This window comes from Anomaloglossus baeobatrachus, chromosome 2 (assembly GCF_048569485.1).
Source record: "Anomaloglossus baeobatrachus isolate aAnoBae1 chromosome 2, aAnoBae1.hap1, whole genome shotgun sequence".
Taxonomy (NCBI): domain Eukaryota; kingdom Metazoa; phylum Chordata; class Amphibia; order Anura; family Aromobatidae; genus Anomaloglossus; species Anomaloglossus baeobatrachus.
Genome location: NC_134354.1, coordinates 644,270,590 through 644,289,840, shown reverse-complemented (window position 1 = coordinate 644,289,840; position 19,251 = coordinate 644,270,590). Strand labels below are relative to the sequence as shown.

At 54.7% G+C, this 19,251-nt stretch overlaps 1 protein-coding gene across 1 annotated transcript in view; it reads left to right on the top strand.

Moving 5' to 3' along the window:
• Nucleotides 1-215: 215 nt before the first annotated feature.
• The window catches only part of MCRS1 (microspherule protein 1), a 77,012-nt gene continuing 57,976 nt past the window's right edge, over nt 216-19,251 (top strand). The window contains exons 1-4 of the mRNA XM_075336946.1: nt 216-456; nt 2,940-3,078; nt 17,930-18,091; nt 19,103-19,212. Of these exons, the coding sequence (XP_075193061.1) occupies nt 341-456; nt 2,940-3,078; nt 17,930-18,091; nt 19,103-19,212 (527 nt within the window). The 5' untranslated portion in view covers nt 216-340. The remainder of the gene's footprint in view (nt 457-2,939; nt 3,079-17,929; nt 18,092-19,102; nt 19,213-19,251) is intronic.

Here is a 19,251-nt window from a genome sequence, read left to right as displayed (position 1 = left end):
TCACATTATAAACCTCAAGAAAGGGTGTCCACTGAGGTGCCATTGAGAAGAGGTGCTGAACAATGGCGGGTGTCTCCGTGCTTTACGCCATATCCCTCCAGCTCTGGGAACCTACAGACACATTTGCCGCGAGACTTGCATTGCTGGAAGTTATTCCCTCCAATAAAATGGCGCCTCCCGCACACGAGACACTGCCCCTCTAGTGTCCTCCCTTCCGGCCCACCAGAAGTGACGTCACGACCAGAGGAGGAAGTTTCTCGGTCAGGCCGGGAGAAGGACGGGACAATGGTGGATTAACCGGTAGAACGGTGACCGGACGTGGTGCGGAATAGCGGGGGGGATGGATTCGCTGCTGGCGTCCGCTAGTCGTTCTGAGGACGAGGACTCCTCCGCCGGACACAAGAGGAGCCTCTCCCAGGGGTCCGGCCTCGTCCCCAAGAGGAGGAGCTCGTCCAGGTGACGTACAGCGCCGCCCCGACAACATGCACCTACCACAGTGTGACCGGGGCTGGCTGCTGTGCGCCTCTAAGCCGCAGGACGGTTACTGGGCTGGATGGGACCTGTAGTGATTGCTGAGAAGTAGCAGATGACAGAGGCTGTCCTGTAGCATTCAGCAGCTCCAGAAGAACCAGTGCCCCCACCCCCATCAGTGTCAGGGTGTCCCCCCACCATCATCAGTGTCAGGGTGTCCCCCCACCATCATCAGTGTCAGGGTGTCCCCCCCCCCCCCCATCATCAGTGTCAGGGTGTCCCCCCCCCCCCCATCATCAGTGTCAGGGTGTCCCCCCCCCCCCCCATCATCAGTGTCAGGGTGTCCCCCCCCCCCCCATCATCAGTGTCAGGGTGTCCCCCCCCCCATCATCAGTGTCAGGGTGTCCCCCCACCATCATCAGTGTCAGGGTGTCCCCCCCACCATCATCAGTGTCAGGGTGTCCCCCCACCATCATCAGTGTCAGGGTGTCCCCCCACCATCATCAGTGTCAGAGTGTCCCCCGACCCCCCCCCCATCAGTGTCAGGGTGTCCCCCGACCCCCCCCCCATCAGTGTCAGGGTGTCCCCCGACCCCCCCCCCCATCAGTGTCAGGGTGTCCCCCGACCCCCCCCCCCATCAGTGTCAGGGTGTCCCCCGACCCCCCCCCATCAGTGTCAGGGTGTCCCTCCCCCCCCCCCCCCCACATCAGTGCCAGGGTGTGTCCCCCCCCCCACATCAGTGCCAGGGTGTGTGTCCCCCCCCCCACATCAGTGCCAGGGTGTGTCCCCCCCCCCCCCACATCAGTGCCAGGGTGTCCCCCCCCCCCCCCACATCAGTGCCAGGGTGTCCCCCCCCCCCACATCAGTGTCAGGGTGTCCCCCCCCCCCCCATCAGTGTCAGGGTGTCCGTCCCCCCCCCATCAGTGTCAGGGTGTCTGTCCCCCCCCCCATCAGTGTCAGGGTGTCTGTCCCCCCCCATCAGTGTCAGGGTGTCTGTCCCCCCCCCATCAGTGTCAGGGTGTCTGTCCCCCCCCCATCAGTGTCAGGGTGTCTGTCCCCCCCCCATCAGTGTCAGGGTGTCTGCCCCCCCCCATCAGTGTCAGGGTGTCTGTCCCCCCCCCCATCAATGTCAGGGTGTCTGTCCCCCCCCCATCAATGTCAGGGTGTCTGCCCCCCCCCATCAATGTCAGGGTGTCTGCCCCCCCCCCCATCAGTGTCAGGGTGCCGTGCCCCCCCCCATCAGTGTCAGGGTGCCCCCCCGCATTCTCTATCAGTGTGTCCGTCCATCCATCCCCCACCGGCGGTGTCAGTGTGTCTGTGCCCCCCCCCACCGGCGGTGTCAGTGTGTCTGTGCCCCCCCACCGGCGGTGTCAGTGTGTCTGTGCCCCCCCACCGGCGGTGTCAGTGTGTCTGTGCCCCCCCACCGGCGGTGTCAGTGTGTCTGTGCCCCCCCACCGGCGGTGTCAGTGTGTCTGTGCCCCCCCCACCGGCGGTGTCAGTGTGTCTGTGCCCCCCCACCGGCGGTGTCAGTGTGTCTGTGCCCCCCCCACCGGCGGTGTCAGTGTGTCTGTGCCCCCCCCCACCGGCGGTGTCAGTGTGTCTGTGCCCCCCCCACCGGCGGTGTCAGTGTGTCTGTGCCCCCCCCCACCGGCGGTGTCAGTGTGTCTGTGCCCCCCCCACCGGCGGTGTCAGTGTGTCTGTGCCCCCCCCACCGGCGGTGTCAGTGTGTCTGTGCCCCCCCCACCGGCGGTGTCAGTGTGTCTGTGCCCCCCCCACCGGCGGTGTCAGTGTGTCTGTGCCCCCCCCACCGGCGGTGTCAGTGTGTCTGTGCCCCCCCCACCGGCGGTGTCAGTGTGTCTGTGCCCCCCCCACCGGCGGTGTCAGTGTGTCTGTGCCCCCCCCACCGGCGGTGTCAGTGTGTCTGTGCCCCCCCCACCGGCGGTGTCAGTGTGTCTGTGCCCCCCCCACCGGCGGTGTCAGTGTGTCTGTGCCCCCCCCACCGGCGGTGTCAGTGTGTCTGTGCCCCCCCCACCGGCGGTGTCAGTGTGTCTGTGCCCCCCCCACCGGCGGTGTCAGTGTGTCTGTGCCCCCCCCACCGGCGGTGTCAGTGTGTCTGTGCCCCCCCCACCGGCGGTGTCAGTGTGTCTGTGCCCCCCCCACCGGCGGTGTCAGTGTGTCTGTGCCCCCCCCACCGGCGGTGTCAGTGTGTCTGTGCCCCCCCCACCGGCGGTGTCAGTGTGCTAGTCCCCCCCGTCGGCGCCAGTGTGGGATGCCTCCTTCTTTGTCAGTGTGTGCTGAGGATTTCTCTCTCCCCCTTTATCTGTGGCGGGGTGTCCACCCTTTCTCCTTTCTTCCGCCACCACGTTCCAAAGTGTCCCCCTCCAACTTTGGTGGCCACCGTTTCCATTTTGTATATTAACATATTCCAAATAATCCCGCTTCTGACGTTCTGTTTCTTGTATTCTCAGGTTTATTAAACGTAAGAAATTTGATGATGAGTTGGTTGAGAGCAGTCTCGCCAAATCCTCAAGTCGTGCACGCGGCCCCAGTGGAGGAGAATCGGGGAGACTATCGGGCAGTGAGCCTTCCTCCAGTGAGAAGAAGAAGGTGAGGCACATCCATGACTGTCCTCGGTGATATCTGTTTTCATGAAAGGGTTATCCCAATGTCGAGGTATTTGGAGGCCATGATCACTGTATTTTATAACCGCGAGCTGTGGATTTCTGCCTCCTTCCACTGGAGCGGGAATGTGCAAACACAGCGTGTCAGAGGTTAACTAAAAAAAACCCCACACATGTGATTCTGGGGAAACTCGTTAAGGCATTCTGAATTTATTAGATGAGTACTTTGATTGGAACGGAGGCACCATGAAAATTAGGATGTAAATCTCCTGTTGTCAGGCAGTGTATAAGTGCAGGGCGAGATATCCGGGACTGCAGTCCATACCTTCCCATCTCTATTTCCATCTATCAAATGCACTATAAGGTACTCTAACTATATGTATTTAACCTGTCACCACTTTTTTGGCCTTTAAGCTGTGGCCACCACCACCGGGCTCTTATATACAGCATTCTAACATGCTGTATATAAGAGCCCGGGCCGCTGTGACAACATAAAAAACACTTTATAATACTTACCCAACGGTCGCGCGGTTGGCCATATGGGCGTCTCCGTTCTCCGGTGCCGGCGCCGCCTCTTTCAGCCATCTTCGTCCTCCTTCTTTAGCCGCGGTGCATGACGGGTCCGACGTCATCCACACTCGCCGGCATTCAGGTCCTGAGCAGGGCAGATCAAAGTATTGTGCGCCTGCGCAGGACCGGCGAGTGTGTGTGACGTAGGACGCGAAATGCACACAGGAGTTAGGAGGACGAAGATGGCCGAAAGAGGTGGCACCGGACAACGGAGACACCCATTAGGCCCACCGAGCGACCGTTAGGTGAGTATTATAAAGTGTTTATGTTGTCACAGCGGCCCGGGCTCTTATATACAGCATGTTAGAATGCTGTATATAAGAGCCCGGTGGTGGTGGCCGCAGCTTATAGGGCACAAAAGTGGTGACAGGTTCCCTTTAAAGTTTGTATCATGTTTTGTCCTTTAATGTATATCTATTAAAACATTAAGTTTTTTTACTATGTATGTTAATTGTCACGATTATACACTTTTCAACAGTTTTAAAGCCACAATAGAAACAGAGGCTCTCTAAACCTCCTTAGACATTGATGGCAATTTATCCTCCATCTGCCCCACACTGCCTTCCATTGCAGTAAGGCGCTCTTTCTTTTTCTGCATGTTTTAATAATAGAGACCTCCATCTTTAGGGAGATTATGTGACCATTTTGAATTGCTAAAGTGAACCCATCACCAGATTTGGGGCCTATGAGCTGCGGCCACCACCAGTGGGCTCTTATATACAGCATTCTAGAATACTAAATATAAGAGCTAAGGCCGCTGTGTAGAACATAAAAATCACTTTATAATACTCAAGGGGCACTGCGGTGCAGACTGGTCAGATGGGTGTTTCAGTTCTCCGGTAGCGGCGCCTCCTCTTTCGGCCATCTTTGTCCTCCTTTTTCTAACGGGTGGGTGCATGATGTGTTCTACGTCATCCACACAAGCCGGCATTCAGGTTCTGCGCAGGCGCACTTTGATCAAAGTATTGTAGTGCTCATGCGTGGGACCTCAATCCCGGCTAGTGTGGATGACGTACGACACGTCATGCACCCAGGCTTCAGAAGGAGGAGGACAAAGATGGCCAAAAGAGGAGGCGCCGGTACCGGAGAATGGAGACACCCAACCGACCAGTCTGCACCGCATCGCCCCTTAGGTGAGTATTATAGAATGATTTTTACGTTCTACACAGCGGCCTTAGCTCTTATATTCAGCATGTTAGAATGCTGTATATACGAGCCCACTGGTGGTGACCACAGCTTATAGTCTCCAAATCTGGTGATAGGTTCCCTTTAAGGCAGAATTACACCTCACACCCCTTAATGCCGGTTCTGCATCTCTTTCCTTAGACACAACAGGCATGTCACCCTTGGCAGTATCACGGTACATAATGACAGTACAGGTAGTGCGTCACTTATGGTTTTGGTGTCTTGACCCTGCGCAACATCTCCCCCATTCTTTGACCCACAGGCATTAGACAGTAAGCCTAGTTTCACACATCCGGCATACTCCAGTACAGTGTTAATACTGTACAATGGCATCGTGGCAAGCTCCGGTCACATGCTCCGGTCACAGGACAGCATGTGACTGGAGGTTGCCGCGATGCCATTTTACAGTATTACACTGTACTGGAGTGTGACGGATCCGGCAATCCGGCAAATTGCCCGATGTGTGAAACTAGCCTAAAAGTCCGGATTGCTGAATATTCCCCTTAGATGTGGAGGTTCTGGCATATTTTTCCAGGTGCACTGCAATGTCAGTTCTTACCCTGCTCCTTAGCCGTCGTCTGTGCAGAGCCTGCCACAGTGCCATCTTGCTGCACACTCTCCGTCTGGGCCATGGCTTGTTTCAGCTTTTTGTCTTGGTGCGTCATACTGGACACCGGCGGATTCATGCTCCACGTGTACTGCTGCCTGTGCGCCATCAAACTAGGCCAGAAGTTTGTCCCCGTTCCCTGAGTAAGCAGCATTATAGAGCGGATATCACAGGAGCTGTCCTCTTACATGCCCAGCCAGGCCATGCCCCGCATTTATGCATTTATCATTTTCTTTTATTGCAAACTTAAGTTACCAAATGGTTTATATTATATATTATTTTTCTTTGTCGCTCCTTATTGGGAGACCCAGACAATTGGGTGTATAGCTATGCCTCCGGAGGCCACACAAAGTATTACACTAAAAGTGTAAAGCCCCTCCCCTTCAGCCTATACACCCCCCCGTGCTGCCACGGGCTCCTCAGTTTTTATGCTTTGTGCGAAGGAGGCAGACATGCACGCATAGCTCCACAGCTTAGTCAGCAGCAGCTGCTGACTATGTCGGATGGAAGAAAAGAGGGCCCATAACAGGGCCCCCAGCATGCTCCCTTCTCACCCCACTCTTGTCGGCGGTGTTGTTAAGGTTGAGGTATCCATTGCGGGTACGGAGGCTGGAGCCCACATGCTGCTTTCCTTCCCCATCCCTCAATTAGGGCTCTGGGTGAAGTGGGATCCTTTCGGTCTCCAGGCACAGGAGACCGTGCTCCATCCACAGCTCCTGAGGACCATGCTGGATAGGAGCCGAGTATCGTTCAGGGACATGGCCCTGCTACTTTGAGGTACTCTGTGTCCCCGTGGGGACCGCGCACAGCAACACTCCAGCATTGCTGGGTGTGCTAGTGCACCGGGGACAGCAGCGCTGACTGCGTTTGTGCCATTACACACTTCAGCGTCGCTGAGTGTGTTCGTGTAGGGGGACTGCCGCGCTGACCGCCGCTGCCATGGTTATCACTGCGGCGCGGCTGGGACTGTTAGTGCGCCGGGGACTTCCGCGCCGACCGCGCTTATACGGCGGCCGCGCTTATAACTCGAGTCCCCGGCTTTTGCGGCCTAGTCTCGTTTTCTTCCCGCCCCCAGCCCTGCCAATCAGGGGAAGGGCGGGACGCTGTACAGGACGGCAGCACTGAGGGCTGGAGCAGGCTTTGCATACTCCACCCCCTCACTCTGCACAGTGGGGCACCAGTTCCCGCACTTTTCTGGGTCACGCCCACGGCTCCCTCCTCTCCTCAGGACGCCGGCAGCCATTCCTCTCAGCTCTGCTAACGCTGGAGAGGAGAGACAAGCTCAGGGAGACCCGGGCAGGATTTCTGGTGCCCACACAACCGCTTTGCGCAGGCGGTAAGCAGCACCTGTGGTGCTGGCCCCACTAGTGCAGAAGTGTACTTATAGATTATATGATTATAGACTATACTTTACACTGTATGGTGCACTGTTGATTTTTGTCTATATACCCTCCTGTATTGCTCAGAGGAGACAACAGCATGTCGTCCACAAATAGCAAGGGTGCCAAAGCACAGACTTACTATGCTGCCTGTGCAGCATGTACGGCTATACTGCCGGCAGGTTCCACTGACCCTCATTGTGTGCACTGCTCGGCCCCTGTGGCACTTACTCAGCCGGAGCCTCTGCTAAGGGTGGCCCAGGGAGAACCACCTGTTAACACTGTCCAGGTGACAGGGACGGAGTTTGCAGTTTTTACTGAAAGACTTTCTGAGACTATGGCTAAGATATTAGAAGCCTTGCAGTCCAGGCCGGCATCTCAAGCCAGGGACACTGTGGAATCATTGCCCCCTGGTCCCCCTCAGTTGGAACAGAAATGTCCTCCCGGGGTGTCTCATGGATCCCAGGGTGAGGTCTCTGACACGGACCGCAGCCCCAGAACGATTAAGCGAGCTCGCTATGATATCCCCTCGACATCATCACAATGTTCAGGGTCTCAGCGACAGGACTCTCTGTATGATGAAGCGGAGATAGCTGATCAGGATTCTGATCCTGAAGCCGCTCTCAACCTTGATACTCCTGATGGGGACGCCATAGTGAATGATCTTATTGCGTCCATCAATGAAATGTTGGATATTTCTCCCTCAGCTCCTCCAGTGGAGGAGTCAGCCTCTCAGCAGGAGAAATTCCGTTTCAGGTTTCCCAAGCGTACAAAGAGTATGTTTCTGGACCACTCTGACTTCAGAGAGGCAGTCCAGAAACACCGAGCTTGTCCAGATAAGCGTTTTTCCAAGCGCCTTAAGGATACACGTTACCCTTTCCCCCCTGACGTGGTCAAGGGCTGGACTCAGTGTCCCAAGGTGGATCCTCCAATCTCCAGACTGGCGGCTAGATCCATAGTTGCAGTGGAAGATGGAGCTTCACTCAAGGATGCCACTGACAGACAGATGGAGCTCTGGTTGAAATCCATCTATGAAGCTATCGGCGCGTCTTTTGCTCCAGCATTCGCAGCCGTATGGGCACTCCAAGCTATCTCAGCTGGTCAGGCGCAAATTGACGCACTCACACGTACGTCTGCGCCGCAGGTGGCGTCCATAACCTCTCAAACGTCGGCATTTGCGTCCTACGCTATTAATGCTGTCCTGGACTCTGCGAGCCGTACGGCGGTTGCAGCCGACAATTCGGTGGCAATACGCAGGGCCTTGTGGCTGCGGGAATGGAAGGCAGATTCGGCTTCCAAAAAGTGCTTAACTGGATTGCCGTTTTCTGGCGACAGTTTGTTTGGAGAGAGATTGGATGAAATCATCAAACAATCCAAGGGAAAGGAAACATCCTTACCCCAGGCCAAACCAAAAACACCCCAACAGAGGAGGGGACAGTCGAGGTTTCGGTCCTTTCGGAGTGCAGGCAGGTCCCAATTCTCCTCGGCCAAAAGGCCGCAGAAGGATCAGAGGAACTCCGACGCATGGCGGTCTAAATCACGCCCTAAAAAGACCGCCGGAGGTGCCGCTACTAAGGCGGCTTCCTCATGACTTACGGCCTCCTCACACCGCATCCTCGGTCGGTGGCAGGCTCTCCCGCTTTTGCGACACCTGGCTGCCACAAGTAAAAGACCGTTGGGTGAGAGACATTTTGTCTCACGGTTACAGGATAGAGTTCAGCTCTCGTCCTCCGACTCGATTCTTCAGAACATCTCCGCCTCCCGAGCGAGCCGAGGCTCTTCTGCAGGCGGTGGGCATTCTGAAGGCAGAAGGAGTGGTGGTCCCGGTTCCTCTTCAGCAACAGGGTCACGGTTTCTACTCCAACCTGTTTGTGGTTCCAAAGAAGGACGGGTCCTTCCGTCCTGTTTTGGACCTAAAACTGCTCAACAAACACGTAAGGACCAGGCGGTTCCGGATGGAATCCCTCCGCTCCGTCATCGCCTCAATGTCCCAAGGAGATTTCCTAGCATCGATCGATATCAAGAATGCTTATCTCCACGTACCAATTGCTCCAGAGCATCAGCGCTTCTTGCGCTTCGCCATAGGAGACGAACACCTTCAGTTCGCCGCACTGCCGTTCGGCCTGGCGACAGCCCCAAGGGTTTTCACCAAGGTCATGGCTACAGTAGTTGCGGTCCTCCACTCTCAGGGTCACTCAGTGATACCTTACTTAGACGATCTGCTGGTCAAGGCACCCTCTCAAGAGGCATGCCAACACAGCCTCAACGTTACTCTGGAGATTCTCCAGAGTTTCGGGTGGATCATCAATTTTCCAAAGTCAAATCTGTCACCGGTCCAATCGCTGACATATCTTGGCATGGAGTTTCATACTCTTCCAGCGATAGTGAAGCTTCCGCTGGACAAACGGCGTTCACTACAGACAGGGGTGCAATCTCTCCTTCAAGGTCGGTCACACCCCTTGAGGCGCCTCATGCACTTCCTGGGGAAGATGGTGGCAGCAATGGAAGCAGTCCCTTTCGTGCAGTTTCACCTGCGTGCACTTCAATGGGACATCCTACGCAAGTGGGACAGGATGCCGACGTCCCTAGACAGGAACGTCTCCCTCTCTCAGGCAACCAAAGCTTCCCTTCGGTGGTGGCTTCTTCCCACCTCATTATCGAAGGGGAAATCCTTCCTACCCCCATCCTGGGCGGTGGTCACGACGGACGCGAGTCTGTCAGGGTGGGGAGCAGTTTTTCTCCACCACAGGGCTCAGGGTACGTGGACTCAGCCAGAGTCCTCCCTTCAGATCAATGTTCTGGAGATCAGGGCAGTGTATCTTGCCCTAAAAGCGTTCCAGCAGTGGCTGGAAGGCAAGCAGATCCGAATTCAGTCGGACAACTCCACAGCGGTGGCTTACATCAACCACCAAGGTGGGACACGCAGTCGGCAAGCCTTCCAGGAAGTCCGGCGGATTCTGCTGTGGGTGGAAGCCACAGCATCCACCATATCCGCAGTTCACATCCCGGGCGTAGAAAACTGGGAAGCAGACTTTCTCAGTCGCCAGGGCATGGACGCAGGGGAATGGTCCCTTCACCCGGACGTGTTTCAGGAGATCTGTTGCCGCTGGGGGATGCCGGACGTCGACCTAATGGCGTCACGGCACAACAACAAGGTCCCAACATTCATGGCTCGATCTCAAGATCACAGAGCTCTGGCGGCAGACGCCTTAGTTCAGGATTGGTCGCAGTTTCGGCTTCCTTATGTGTTTCCTCCACTGGCACTGTTGCCCAGAGTGTTACGCAAGATCAGGGCCGACTGCCGCCGCGTCATCCTCGTCGCTCCAGACTGGCCGAGGAGGTCGTGGTACCCGGATCTGTGGCATCTCACGGTCGGCCAACCGTGGGCACTGCCAGACCGACCAGATTTGCTGTCTCAAGGGCCGTTTTTCCATCTGAATTCTGCGGCCCTCAACCTGACTGTGTGGCCATTGAGTCCTGGATCCTAGCGTCTTCAGGATTATCTCAAGAGGTCATTGCCACTATGAGACAGGCTAGGAAACCAACGTCCGCCAAGATCTACCACAGGACGTGGAAAATATTCCTGTCGTGGTGCTCTGCTCAGGGGTTTTCTCCCTGGCCATTTGCCTTGCCCACTTTTCATCTCAATCAGGACATCTCCTTACCCTTGTTTTGTCCTCATCCAGTTCACCAATGTGAAAAGGATTTGCACTTGTTAGATCTGGTGAGAGCACTCAGACTCTACATTTCTCGTACGGCGCCCCTGCGCCGCTCGGATGCACTCTTTGTCCTTGTCGCTGGCCAGCGTAAAGGGACACAAGCTTACAAGTCAACCCTGGCTCGGTGGATCAAGGAACCAATTCCGAAGCTTACCGTTCCTCGGGGCTTCCGGTGCCCTCAGGACTGAAGGCCCATTCTACCAGGGCCGTGGGAGCGTCCTGGGCCTTGCGACACCAGGCTACGGCTCAGCAGGTGTGTCAGGCAGCTACCTGGTCGAGCCTGCACACTTTCACGAAACACTATCAGGTGCATACCTATGCTTCGGCAGATGCCAGCCTAGGTAGGCGAGTCCTTCAGGCGGCAGTTGCCCACCTGTAGGACGGAGCCGTTACGGCTCTATTATGAGGTATTATTTACCCACCCAGGGACTGCTTTTGGACGTCCCAATTGTCTGGGTCTCCCAATAAGGAGCGACAAAGAAGAAGGGAATTTTGTTTACTTACCGTAAATTCCTTTTCTTCTAGCTCCAATTGGGAGACCCAGCACCCGCCCCTGTTTTTGTATACACATGTTGTTCATGTTAAATGGTTTCAGTTCTCCGATATTCCTTCGGATTGAATTTACTTTAAACCAGTTTATAATTTTTTCCTCCTTCGGGCTTTTGCACCAAAACTGAGGAGCCCGTGGCAGCACGGGGGGTGTATAGGCTGAAGGGGAGGGGCTTTACACTTTTAGTGTAATACTTTGTGTGGCCTCCGGAGGCATAGCTATACACCCAATTGTCTGGGTCTCCCAATTGGAGCTAGAAGAAAAGGAATTTACGGTAAGTAAACAAAATTCCCTTCTTTACATATTTTTTATTAGCTCTTTCTGGTATATGCATTGTCTATTATCTATGGTTTTAGGGCATTTTCCTGATTTTCAGTTTCCATTATAGCAGACTAGTATTTATTTGCTGGGAATTATTATATGATTTACCTGTGAATAAGGACTTGAGTTTGCCTGAAACGTGTAAGGTTCATACTTGTCCTGTTTTCTCAAGTGATTTTTGTAACGTTCTCTTTTTGCTGCTGGTAAATGTCCTTTCTTTGTCGCTCCATTGGGAGACCCAGACAATTGGGTGTATAGCTTCTGCCTCCGGAGGCCACACAAAGTATTACACTTTAAAAAGTGTAACCCCTCCCCTCTGCCTATACACCCTCCCGTGCATCACGGGCCCATCAGTTTTATGCTTTGTGTTGAAGGAGGCACACATTCACGCAAGCTCCACATTTTAGTCAGCAGCAGCTGCTGATTGTATCGGATGGAAGAAAAGAGGGCCCCCACGGGGCCCCCGGCATGCTCCCTTCTCACCCCACTAAGTCGGCGGTGCTGTCAAGGTTGAGGTACCCATTGCGGGTACATAGGCTGGAGCCACATGCCGTTTTCCTTCCCCATCCCTTAGAGGCTCTGGGAGAAGTGGGATCCTAACCGGTCACCTTTCACTGGGACCGGGCTCCCTCCGCAGCCCCTGGGGGAATCTGACGGACAGGAGACTGGGTATCATCAGGGACAGGCCCTGCATCTAAAAGGTACTCTGTGTCCCCTTGGGGACGGCGCATGGAGCGCCTGTGTTACAGACGCTGCAGCGGCTGCTGTTTTTCTGTGACGACCGGGACTACCGCGCCGACCGCGCCTGTTCGTCGGCCGCGTTATTAAATTTAGTCCCCGGCTTCTGCGGCCTAGTACCATAACTCCCGCCCCCGGGCCTGCCAGTCAGGGGTAAGGGCGGGACGGTCGACTGGACGTCGGCAGTGAGGGCTGGAGCATACTTAGGTGTTCTCCTCCCCCCTCACTGAGCACTGTGGGGCACCAGATTCCCGCACTTTATTAGTCACCGCCCACGGCTCCCTCCTCCCCTGAGAACTCTGGCAGCCATTGTTACAATCACTTCTGCCGGTGGAGGATTTCAGAACGAGCTCTGCAGCTCTGGGAGGCCCAGGCGGGGAATCTGGTGGACACACAACCGCTTTGGGCGGTCGGTAAGCCACACCGGTTACCAGGTGCTGGCCCCCCTAGGGTGCCGAAGTGTATATATATATATATATATATATATTTGTATACATTTTCTCTGTTCGGCCGCATTATTTTGCTTTTGGCTATATACCCTCACTGATCACTCTCAGAGGAGACAACAGCATGTCGTCCGCAAAGAGCAAGGGTGCCAAGGCACAGGCTTATTTTGCAACCTGTACCTCTTGTGCGGCTATGTTACCTGCAGGTTCCACCTACCCTCACTGTGTGCAATGCTCGGCCCCTGTGGCACTCACTCAGCCGGAGCCTCGGGCACTGGTGGGACCCTCGGCTCAGGTAGAACCGCCGGCTTCCACTGTCCAGGTGGCAGGGACAGAGTTTGCAGTTTTGGCTGAGAAACTCTCTGAGTCGCTTTCACAATCCATGGCTCAGTCTATGGACAGATGGTCTGCTAAGATACTAGAAGCCTTGCAGTCCAGATCGGTAACACAGGCCCAGGGCACTGTGAGTTCATCGCCCCCAGGCCCCTCTCGGTCGGCGCAGCAAAGTGCTCCTGGGGTGACACCTAGGTCCCACGGTGAGGACTCCGACACGGACCGCAGTCCCAGACCGGCTAAGCGGGCTCGCTGGGAACCTTCCCCGACTTCATCACGCTGTTCGGGGTCTCAGCATGAGGACTCTCTGGAGGATGAAGCGGAGGTCGCAGCTCAGGGCTCTGATCCTGACGTTGCTCTCAATCTATATACACCTGAAGGGGACGCCATAGTAAATGACCTTATAGCGTCCATCAACCAGGTGCTAGATCTTTCTCCCCCAACTCCACCTATAGAGGAGTCGGCTTCGCAGCAGGAGAAGCACCAGTTTAGGTTTCCCAAACGTACACGGAGTGCGTTTTTCGATCACTCTAACTTCAGAGATGCTGTCCAGAAGCACAGAGCATTTCCGGACAAGCGCTTTACTAAGCGCCTTAATGACACACGTTACCCCTTCCCCCCTGATGTAGTTAAGGGTTGGGCTCAGTGTCCCAAGGTGGATCCTCCAGTCTCTAGACTGGCGTCTAGATCCGTAGTATCAGTGGCAGATGGTTCATCGCTCAAGGATGCCACTGACAGGCAAATAGAGCTCCTGATGAAATCCATCTATGAAGCCATAGGCGCGTCTTTTGCTCCGGCCTTTGCAGCCGTGTGGGCACTCCAAGCTATCTCAGCTTGTCTGTCTGAGATTAATGCGGTCACACGTACCTCTGCTCCGCAGGTTGTGTCTTTGACTTCTCAGGCGTCGGCCTTTTCGTCCTACGCCATGAACACCGTCCTGGACTCTGCGAGCCGTACAGCGGTAGCATCCGCCAATTCGGTGGCAGTCCGCAGGGCCATGTGGCTACGCGAATGGAAGGCAGACTCTGCTTCCAAGAAGTTCTTAACCGGTTTGCCATTTTCTGGCGACCGTTTGTTTGGCGAGCAATTGGACGAAATTATTAAACAATCCCAAGGGAAAGGACTCGTCCTTACCCCAGTCCAAACCAAACAGACCTCAGCAACGAAAAATACAACCGAGGTTTCGGTCCTTTCGGCCCTCAGCCAGGTCCCATTCCTCCGCGTCCAACAGGTCAGAGAAGGGCCAGAGGAACTCTTCTGCATGGCGGTCTAAGTCACGTCCTACAAAGACCGCCGGTGGAACCGCCTCCAAGGCGGCCTCCTCATGACTTTCGGCCTCCCCAAACCGCATCCTCGGTCGGTGGCAGGCTCTCCCGCTTTTGCGACGCCTGGTGGCCACATGTCCAAGACCGATGGGTGAGAGACATTCTGTCTCACGGTTACAGGATAGAGCTCAGTTCTCGTCCTCCGACTCGTTTCTTCAGAACATCTCCGCCCCCCGAGCGAGCCGATGCACTTTTTCAGGCGGTGAACACTCTGAAGGCAGAAGGAGTTGTGATCCCCGTTCCCCTTCAAGAACGTGGTCGCGGTTTTTACTCCAACTTGTTCGTGGTGCCAAAAAAGGACGGATCATTCCGTCCCGTTCTGGACCTCAAACTGCTCAACAGACACGTGAGAACCAGACGGTTCCGGATGGAATCTCTCCGCTCTGTCATCGCCTCGATGTCCCAAGGAGACTTTCTAGCATCAATCGAAATCAGGGATGCTTATCTCCATGTGCCGATTGCACCAGAGCATCAACGCTTCCTGCGTTTCGCCATCGGGGACGAACACCTTCAGTTCGTGGCACTGCCTTTCGGCCTGGCGACAGCCCCACGGGTCTTCACCAAGGTCATGGCAGCAGTGGTGGCGGTCCTACACTCTCAGGGCCACTCGGTGATCCCTTACTTAGACGATCTTCTACTCAAGGCACCCTCCCGGGTGGCATGTCAACACAGCCTGACCATTGCTCTGGAGACTCTCCAGAGGTTCGGGTGGATCATCAATTTCCCAAAGTCAAAATTGACACCGACCCAATCACTGACTTACCTCGGGATGGAGTTTCATACTCTCTCAGCGATAGTGAAGCTTCCGCTGGACAAACAGCGTTCACTGCAGACAGGGGTGCAATCTCTCCTTCGGGCCCAGTCACACCCCTTGAGGCGCCTCATGCACTTCCTAGGGAGGATGGTGGCAGCAATGGAGGCAGTTCCCTTTGCGCAGTTTCATCTGCGTCCACTTCAATGGGACATTCTCCGCAAATGGGACAGGAGGTCGACGTCCCTAGACAGGAACATCTCTTTCACTGGCAGCCAAAACCTCTCTTCAGTGGTGGCTTCTTCCCACTTCTTTGTCGAAGGGAAAATCCTTCCTGCCCCCATCCTGGGCTGTGGTCACGACGGACGCGAGTCTGTCAGGGTGGGGAGCGGTCTTCCTCCACCACAGGGCTCAGGGAACCTGGACTCCGACAGAGTCCTCCCTTCAGATCAATGTTCTGGAGATAAGGGCAGTGTATCTAGCCCTAAAGGCGTTCCAGCGGTGGCTGGAGGGCAGGCAGATCCGAATACAGTCGGACAACGCCACGGCGGTCGCGTACATCAACCACCAGGGCGGCACACGCAGTCGTCAAGCCTTCCAAGAAGTTCGGCGGATTCTGCTGTGGGCGGAAGCCACAGCCTCCACCATCTCCGCAGTTCACATCCCGGGCGTAGAAAACTGGGAAGCAGACTTTCTCAGTCGCCAGGGCATGGACGCAGGGGAATGGTCTCTTCACCCGGACGTGTTTCAAGAGATCTGTTGCCGCTGGGGAACGCCGGACGTCGACCTCATGGCGTCTCGGCACAACAACAAAGTCCCGGCATTCATGGCACGGTCTCAAGATCACAGAGCTCTGGCGGCGGACGCATTAGTTCAGGATTGGTCGCAGTTTCGACTGCCTTATGTATTTCCTCCTCTGGCACTGCTGCCCAGAGTGTTACGCAAGATCAGGTCCGACTGCCGCCGCGCCATCCTCGTCGCTCCAGACTGGCCGAGGAGGTCGTGGTACCCGGATCTGTGGCACCTCACGGTGGGTCAACCGTGGGCACTCCCAGACCGTCCAGACTTGCTGTCTCAAGGGCCATTTTTCCATCTGAATTCTGCGGCCCTCAACCTGACTGTGTGGCCATTGAGTCCTGGCTCCTAGCGTCCTCAGGGTTATCTCAAGATGTCATTGCCACCATGAGACAGGCCAGGAAACCAACGTCCGCCAAGATCTATCACAGGGCTTGGAGGATCTTCTTATCCTGGTGCGCTGATCAGGGTTTTACCCCCTGGCCGTTTGCCTTACCCACTTTTCTTTCTTTCCTTCAATCCGGAATGGACAAGGGTTTGTCTCTCGGCTCTCTCAAGGGACAAGTATCGGCGCTTTCCGTGTTTTTTCAAAAGCGTCTAGCCAGGCTTCCGCAGGTCCGCACGTTCCTGCAGGGAGTTTGCCACATAGTCCCACCTTACAAGCGTCCGCTGGAACCCTGGGATCTTAACAGGGTGCTAACAGCTCTTCAGAAACCACCTTTCGAGCCGATGCGAGATGTCTCTCTATCACGCCTTTCGCAGAAGGTGGCCTTCCTAGTGGCAGTCACATCACTTCGGAGAGTGTCTGAGCTAGCAGTGCTGTCATGCAAAGCCCCCTTCCTGGTGTTTCACCAGGATAAGGTGGTTCTGCGTCCGGTCCTGGAATTTCCCCCTAAGGTGGTATCCCCTTTTCATCTCAATCAGGATATCTCCTTACCTTCTTTTTGCCCTCATCCAGTTCACCAATGTGAAAAGGATTTGCACTTGTTAGATCTGGTGAGAGCACTACGGCTCTACATTTCTCGCACGGCGCCCCTGCGCCGTTCTGATGCGCTCTTTGTCCTTGTCGCTGGCCAGCGTAAGGGGTCGCAGGCTTCCAAGTCAACCTTGGCTCGGTGGATCAAGGAACCGATTCTTGAAGCCTACCGTTCTTCCGGGCTTCCGATTCCTTCAGGGCTGAAAGCCCATTCTACCAGAGCCGTAGGTGCATCCTAGGCATTGCGGCACCAGGCTACGGCTCAGCAGGTGTGTCAGGCGGCTACCTGGTCGAGTCTGCACACTTTCACGAAACACTATCAGGTGCATGCCTATGCTTTGGCAGATGCCAGCCTAGGTAGGCGAGTCCTTCAGGCGGCGGTTGCCCACCTGTAAGAGGGGGCCGTTTTCGGCTCTTTTTATCGAGGTATTCTTTTACCCACCCAGGGACTGCTTTTGGACGTCCCAATTGTCTGGGTCTCCCAATGGAGCGACAAAGAAGGGAATTTTGTTTACTTACCGTAAATTCCTTTTCTTCTAGCTCCTATTGGGAGACCCAGCACCCGCCCCTGTTCCCTTCGGGCTGTTGTTCTTTTGTGTACACATGTTGTTCATGTTGAATTGTTCTTTTGGTTCATGGTTTGTTCTCCGAACATCCTTCGGATTGAATTTACCTTAGACCAATTTATAAGTTTCCTCCTTCCTGCTTTGGCACCAAAACTGATGGGCCCGTGATGCACGGGAGGGTGTATAGGCAGAGGGGAGGGGTTACACTTTTTAAAGTGTAATACTTTGTGTGGCCTCCGGAGGCAGAAGCTATACACCCAATTGTCTGGGTCTCCCAATAGGAGCTAGAAGAAAAGGAATTTACGGTAAGTAAACCAAATTCCCTTCTTTCGTCTCCCTTTTTTGATCATTTGTCTAGTCTGAATTTATATCAGCTATTAGCTTGTTTTGCTCCAGAAATGTGCACCACAGTTTTGGCAGATTCTTTGAGCATGGGGCTGCATGGTGGCCCCTTCCTGATACACCATGCCCCCTATCCATTGCAAATCATGAACGACCGGTTTTCTGCTCAAATTATGCAAGAATTCTGTTGCCCTTATCTAGATAACTATGCCTCTTTGTGTGTTTTTATTTTAGCAAGTTTGCAAGACAGTGCCTACCCCAGCTCCACCGTCCCCTGCACCGAGCCCCAGCATCACCAAGAGGATAAAGAAAAGTAAGCAGCCGCTGCAGGTAACCAAGGACCTGGGCAGATGGAAGCCGGCTGATGATATGCTCCTTATCAACACAGTGCTGCAGGTAGGATCTCACTTTCATGCTTAAATCTAGTCACATTGTGACCTAAGAAACTGCATGTCCTTATTAAGGGCCCAGGCCCATGATCAGGGTTGTCAGCATTTTGGATGCAGCAGGTTTTCTATATGTCCAGAATACTGCGTTGTACAGTACAAGCACAGTGGATGGGATTTATAGGAATCTCCTGCCCACTGTGCTTCTTTTGGACACTCTGTAAACCGACCTGTGGTGCTGACTTCTGAGCTGCAGAATGTCAATTTATTATTGCGTAGATGCTGGTGTTCTCAGCGGAGAACACAGCGAAAATACGCTGTCTGTAATCCTGATCATGGACACGTACAGCACGTTCTCCCGCAAAGGACACTAGCGTCTGTGCAAGAGGAATCATGCTGCGTCCAGGACGCGAGGAAGCCTGCTTTAAATGTTACGATTTCGCATATGATATCGTATGCGATCGTAACCGCCCCCATTGTATGTGCGGCACGTTCAATTTGTTGAATGTGCCGCACAAACAATTAACCCCTGTCACACGTACTTACCCGTCCATACGACCTCGATGTGGGCGGCGAACGTCCACTTCCTGGAGTGGGAGGGACGCTCGTCGTCACATCAAAGTCACGCGGCAGCCGGCCAATAGAAGCGGAGGGGCGGAGATGAGCGGGACGTAAACATCCCGCCCACCTCCTTCCTTCCGCATTGCCGGCGGGAGCCGCAGGACGCAGGTAAGATCTGTTCATCGTTCCCGGGGTGTCACACACTGCGATGTGTGCTAACCCGGGTACGATGAACAATCTGACGTTCAATTTTTAGGAATTGAACGACGTGTATGCGATGAACGTTTTAACGTACAATTGCAATCGCACGTAGCTGTTACATGCTACAATGTACCTTACGATGCCGGATGTGCGTCACTTACGACGTGACCCTGCTGACACATTGTAAGATACATTGCAGCATGTAAAGCGGGCTTAACACTACCACATTGTAATATCAGTTTGTCTACTTGTTCTTCAGACAAATGATCTTCAGGCTGTACATCTGGGTGTGAAGTTCAGCTGTCGCTTTACTCTCAATGAAATCCAGGAGAGGTGGTATGCTCTTCTGTACGACCCCGTCATCTCTAAGTAAGTATTGTTCCATTTTTAGGTTAACTTCAGGAAATT